This window comes from Rhea americana, unplaced genomic scaffold (assembly GCF_003343005.1).
Source record: "Rhea americana isolate MKP2758 unplaced genomic scaffold, rheAme1 scaffold_2, whole genome shotgun sequence".
In the NCBI taxonomy this organism is placed as follows: Eukaryota; Metazoa; Chordata; class Aves; order Rheiformes; family Rheidae; genus Rhea; species Rhea americana.
Window position 1 is genome coordinate 11,746,366 of NW_028186149.1, and position 6,880 is coordinate 11,753,245.

At 34.9% G+C, this 6,880-nt stretch overlaps 1 protein-coding gene across 3 annotated transcripts in view; it reads right to left on the reverse strand.

Moving 5' to 3' along the window:
- The window catches only part of TTLL7 (tubulin tyrosine ligase like 7), a 69,729-nt gene that overhangs the window by 46,250 nt on the left and 16,599 nt on the right, over window positions 1-6,880 (reverse strand). For all 3 annotated transcript variants that reach the window (XM_085303487.1, XM_085303488.1, XM_085303486.1), the window contains 2 exons: window positions 6,661-6,728; window positions 6-164 (listed from right to left, as the gene is read on the reverse strand). In XM_085303487.1, the coding sequence (XP_085159613.1) occupies window positions 6-164; window positions 6,661-6,728 (227 nt within the window). The remainder of the gene's footprint in view (window positions 1-5; window positions 165-6,660; window positions 6,729-6,880) is intronic.

Below are 6,880 nucleotides of genomic sequence, written 5' to 3' on the forward strand. Positions count from 1 at the left end.
CTTACCCATGCCCCATTGCACCATTAGCTGGTTTGACTATGAARGTTTTCTGTCTACGTTTCTTCTTCAGTTCTTTTACATAGTTCTGAAACTGTGTATATTCTGCAGGGAAGATCCATGTTCGAGGAATAAAACTGTACTCCTGAGGCTGACATTTGATCATTCTGCAAGAAAGTGTAATAGAGTTGAAATCTTTAAGCTATTTTCATGTATTAGTCCTCAGGATTAAACAGCATTTATAAAATCTGACAAGRAGATTTTACTAGCAAAGTAGTGTAACAGGAAAGCAAACATCTATGATTAGTTAAGAATAGTTAGTTCTCTACGATGTACTCATATGCCTACTTGAAGAACAACAAAAGCTATTTAATGCATTATCACTTATTATCGTATCTTATTATCTTTCTATTTTATTCACATCCATCTCAATTCTGTTACAACTTTTGTTCAGTTAGTCAGATGATTTAATGATATTCCTATTCTTAGAAATAAGAAACTTATAACAGACCATGTGTTTGCAAATCTTTCCATTCCTAACAGAAGCTCGTTCTCTGTATTTTTTTTTTTTAAGTAGTATTTTGGCACATGTTTTAATTTTTGTATTGGTATAGATTTTAGGAGTTGCAGGTTTTTTTGGATCCTCAGCAGAGCTATTTTTGTTTGGAGGGAGATCCTGAATATAATGCCAGAACACTTCAAAAATTAAAGAAAAAAAAGCATCTCACTTCACRGGTCAAACTGAAGAGGAAGGGAGAAAGCTAATTTTGTTCCAGATCACAAAAYGAATCTCTAATATTAGTTAAAAAAAAGAAAAAACATGCCCCTTTTGAGTTGGAAAGGCCCAAAAGCCAAATTWAAGTCTCTGGCAAACAAAGATTAAATGTAAATAGGGACCAACCTAAAAAGAGGATGTGGGGTTTCTTCGTGGGTATAAAAAAATACTAATAACAAAGACTGATCTTAAAAGAAAGTGGAAGTAATTCAAGAAAGATTTTTTGTTCATTTCTGGTCTTTGAAGATATTTCAAAAGTAAAGAAATGTTGCAAATTGACCTTGACATAGGCCAAGCAAATGCACAGGCACCTCTCCAAACTAGAGCAATGCATGCTAGTTTGGACTGATGCTTGGTACCAACATATTGTGACTAAGATTCCCTGAACACCTTATTTAGTCAAAAGAAAGTAAAGAAATGCAAGACAATACAACAAAAAAAAATARAAATACAAACTGAAACAAAAATAAGGTTAAGACATCTTAAACTAAACTTCATTGAAGGAGTAATTTCTTCACTGTGAGAGTGACGGAGCACTGGCACAGGCTGCCCAGAGAGGTCGTGGAGTCTCCTTCTCTGGAGATATTCTAAGCCAGCCTGGATGCAACGCTGTCTAACATGCTCACCCTAGGTGACCCTGCTGAGCAGGGAGGATGGACTAGATGATCTCCAGAGGTCCCTTCCAACCTGACTGATTCTAGGATTCTATGACACAACAAGGTCCTGATCTCCCAGCTTTAATAGGTGGGGGCAGCTGAGGTGGCAAGCATACCAAGCAACAAGCTTGTGGCCTGAATACAGCAAAGAGGAATAAAAGAGGCAGAACACCAGAGAATTCAATGACCACTGTTAGCAGAAGTTTCCATTACTCAAAGCAGCAGCAAGCTGTACCTCTGGCAGATAGCAAGCATTTCTGGCTGGGTACACTCAAGTTAGTTTTAAATAAGATAGCTTGARTAAGAGCCAAGCTATAGAGGCAATGTTGATTTGCTGCTACAGTGTGGACTAGTATCCCATAGATCACAGCACAATAAATGAGTCCTCATTAAATTCAACACTAATGCATTTAGCCTGATTCTCAGAGAACTCAGTGTAGCTTATATGAAGTTAGTTTCAGTAACTTGATACTACTATAACACACAGCATGGACACATCTAAAATACAAATATCCACAGGCCAACAGAACATGAACGAAAGTATTTTTCTTTTTTTTTTTTTTTTAAAAAAAGAAAGGATCTGACATAGCAAGGTGCCCAAACTTTGATTTAAAAAAATACCACTCTGATGAATTTTAACAGCTTTTATTTCATTGCAGATTTAGGTACACTTCTAGTCTTCTAATGGAAACTAATAGTATCAGGGTAACTTAAATTCAAAAGAGACAATATTATTTTAAATTTTATTTCTACTGTGAGCCTACACAAACTCCTCATGCAGCAATAAGCTAGTTTTTCTTTAAGTGGCTTAGATGCTAACAGAAATYACAGAACTGCCAACCACATCTGTTAGGACTAGGAATGTAGCCAAGATTAGTGGTATAATAGATAYACTGTTACCAAACCGTTTAGCTAACTATCTAGCAAACACTGTCATAAACTACAATAGCTACAGTAGCTTTGAAGAACTGCATGAGGTTCAGCGCTTCTACAACTTCACTGAGATATGGTTTGATGCAAACAATTAAATATTCACATAAGTTAAAAAAAATAGGTATTACAATTCATCATTCATGCATATTTCTAAACCACCCTCTACCCACTATATATGTATTACTACCTTGCTAATTGAATAGCGTATTTAGCCAGAACTTGCTCTATTTTTACACAACAAGAGATTGTGTTAGAGTTTACATCCCTATCCAAATTACTTGTATATAYATCCTGAAGTGTGATACATGACAGCAACTTGACATTTACCTCATTTACAGATTTCAGTACTTATATTCCCTACTCARTGAATAATTTCATGGTATTATACATATATTAATGTTATTTTAAAATTCTAAATACATCAATACTATATGATTTTTTTGTATCTTACACATAACTGAATAAACTATGAACACTTAATAGTATGAAGCTGAACACTTCTTATTGTTTACAAATTCTGATGCTCACTAAAACTTTTAATAAAAGAATTCAGTGTTGTTCTCTCCCTGTCTGGCCCTTTTCAGAAAATGGTTTAGGATAATCAAGCAGCTTGCTGAATCAAGACCTMTTCCATTACAATAACCTTATTTTCCAACACATCTGTTACCCACTACTATGTTTAACCACTTCTTTACTGTGCTGCTATATCCTGTTGCCTCTGCAGTCCTTACCAAGAGGTCTGAGAATTAAACAAGGAGTTATTGTTCCTTTGAGTGCTATTCTAACTCAAGAATGCAGTCAGACTGTGCTCTTGTCTCTGATAAGCACACTTGTCTGAGTGCTTTCTGTGCAAAAGAATCAAATGTTTTGAACAAAACATGAATTACTAAAGACAAACTTGTCAATCTAATAACATGGGTTCACTGCCTATGTTTCAAGATCTTCTGACTTTTCAGGTATGAAAGGAGGTTAGTGGGGAGGTGTAGAAGAGAACAATTCTTGAACCATGATCAGTCCACAAAGCTTTTAAATATAAGCAATAAAGGTCATGCATAAAAGACTATCCATGTTCATGTTCTCTTTCCCATTCATCCTGTATGCCTTCTCACCCACTAACTGCATCCACACCTTTCCCTCACATTAGGAGGATCTCTAAGAGACCACTCACTAGAAATCAAAATCCAGTTAACCCTACACTACCACTTAATTTTRTTTTTCTCAGTATGTTGACTATTCCCTTTCAGAAGTGATGCTCATGCCTCCTTTTGTTCTCAGCTACATTCCTGCTTCTCTCTGTTCAGTTACTCTGTGTCCCTACATTTTCTGTTTGGTTCTCTTCTCACATGCTATATGTTATACTGCTCCTTTYCACCCTTCTGCATGTAAGGGCCATAGAGTCCTCCAACTGGGAAAGGCCTGAATATTGGCCTGTAACAGCAATTCCACTTTCTCCTGAACAGCAGTTCCTCCTGAATAGCATTTACCTCTCAGATGCAGGGGGTTTAACTCTTCCACCCCATTCTCAACAGCTTGCACAAAATAAAAAAGTGGGACCAGTATGATGACAGGGAAGAAGTAAAAGAAAATGAAGAATATACATTGGTCCACTCCATCAATTTTCAGTAGTTGTTTCATGAACAYTTAAACTCTCAATGATCCACAAACCACAGCCTTCTGTAAGAGTCAATATCAGGAGTCTACTCTTATTATTTTCCTGTCATTAGAGCAATGATTTAATTTATACATGTTAAAAATAATTTTTAACTGAACGTACAGAACTATACTGTAGACTGCACTTACTTTAATCACAATCCTATAACTGTTGAAGTAAACTGATCACAGTTACTTGAATACAGTACGTGATTAAAATAACACTTTGAAACTTGCCAATAAAGGTCAATAAGCTCTAGTTTTCTATTACAAAAGTCATTATTAAATTTTTTGTTTACYGAGAGGGCATTTTATCTCAGCACATCAAATCTTCCTGGGGCACTCGGCTAATAAGGCTCATTAATTAGATTTCATGATGACTGCTGTGTGGCGAATGTTATTTAGCACTATACTCTTTATTGACAGACAAACTGAAGGTATTAAGTGCTGATGTTCAGTTTCAAACTTTGAAATAGGAATTTACAGCAGATCCGGCACAGGAATGTCTCCTCAGAATGGCCCAAGGAGTATAATTGTTCATACTTTTGCTATCACATCTGTGAGACCTTTGTAAAGAAATCTCTTAACAAGTTCCTTGTGCACCTCTGCATCTTGATTTCTAGTCATCTCCTTCTCTCTGTTTATAACCAATGCAACTGGCACAATATGCTACCATGCACAACAGTGCTAAATATGCAAATGTTTCCTACATGCAGCTCTTTCAGTCTTAAATTATATATCATTCTAGGATTAAAATTTTATTCTAAATCCTTTCCTTGCCACTTTATGTTGTTTGTCTACTTCTCCAAATGAATGAATGTAGAGATAAATAAGTAACTTCTGRACATTTGCAGCCTCTCTCTGAAAAAAATGAAGAACTCTGTTCTTGGTTGTCCTGATGTTTCATTGCTTCATCAAAACCCAAGAGCTGTACTTGATAATACYGAAAATGCAATCGTTTCTAAAGGAGCTGTCTAAGAGAATTAAAAAAGAATTTTTTTTAAAAAAAATGTCACAAACAATCCAGCACTCTCTCAAGGAAAACTAGCATAGTTCAAATGTGGGTTGATCCAAAAAGAGCAGTATACGCTGCAAATAAGGAAAAAAGTAAATAGAAAAGACTGTACGCAGCAGAAAAGCAGGAGAACAGGATTAGTTTCTAAGCTATCCTGTTCAAATAAATATTAAGACAGAACAGCAGCTATGCAGAACAAAATCCTCTACTCCATGTCTTTCCAACCACATATAACTGACTTTTTACATACATATCTATTCCACAAGCTGTCTTGAAGTATATCACTTTTTTAAAAAATTACAAATATCARGTATTGAATTGTGAGACCAATATTATGAAAAAACAGACTGATAAAACTCCAGTGTATTTACTGATAAAGTGAGGTCATGACACATATTTGACCCACAGTTATTGTACCAGAGAAATCATTCCAGTTTATGCATAATACATGCAATTCCCATATTCAGTACCTTCAGAATGTGTCCCAAACTAAGAATTCAGCAGGTTGAAGAAGAGATATCAGACTATATTTGAATATAATGTGAGCATGATAACATTTCAAAAAAAGAAAATAGGCAAAAAGCTTAACCATTATAGAACTGTAGCAATATACAATGATACCATTGCTTACCATGCTGACCAATATTGTTCCATTGTTTCCAGGATATCTCCAAATAGCTGTTTGCATCCAGGTATTATCTCTATGTTTTTACTTAGTTTTGTTCTGGAAGGGGCAGTGAGAAGTGCTTGTATAGTATTTATTGATGCAATGGGGTTTTGGACCACAAGTAGGACATATGAGCAACATAGCAATGCAAATAATATTTGCATCAGAATATCTGTATACATTCTACATAGTATATTTAGCATTTACAAAAGGGAGAACGAGAGAGAGAAGAGATATCACACTAACTATATGAAAAAAAATTTGTTTTAGTAATGCTGTAGTATAAGTTAGATTTAGGGCCAAAACATTAACTTATTTTTAATTGCTATTTGGAGCAACTTAGGTTGGAAGAATCAAAATATTCACATAGATTTCTCCCTAAACTCTTACTTATTACCAGGCAGGTGAATCATTATTTAGCATTGTTTTCTTACAGGTCTTACTCACAGATTCTTGGTAATATAGTTCCTCAGAACCCAGTTATTTCACTGGAGTCAGGAGAATTTACKGAGACAAATGAGTCTCTGACTCTTCTATAAACAGTAAGACACTTCACACTTTTGCATTTGATATATACAAAAATATACTCACTAATTACTTTAAACAGGTAATATCCACTCAGGTATTAGTCATTTCTCCTGTTCTATCATTACAGGATATATGCCTGGGTGTATTATGTATTATGTGTATTATCTAATAATTTAAGGTCCTGTTTGGAATTCTGCAGTATGTAGAAAGAGAATTGAACTCAAATTATTTTCCACTGAAGTCAACAGAAGAGATACAATAGTCCATTCAAATGCTACAGATCCAAGACCAAAGCCAAAGTTATTAAGGAACCTTGGAAATTATCCTTGGTTTTATTACAGCCTCTCAGTAAAAATAAACAAACTCCACAAATGGTAAAGTAGTATTGCATTAAATAACATTCCTGAAAAACTTCTTAATATTAAAAGAAAAAGATTACTTAGTCATGTTTCTTGCCAGGAAATCCTTTCTGCAGATCTCTCCCATTCCTGGAAAATGGTTGATTCTCTGAAGTAGGAGAGAAAAATGAAAGGAAGTTGAATTTTTTAGTATTCCTGTCACAGCTATTACAAGCAATCCCTTAAAACATTCAACTACGTATACACACATAGTTAATACTATAAATAAATCATCCAAGAGAATATCTTATGTTAACCTGG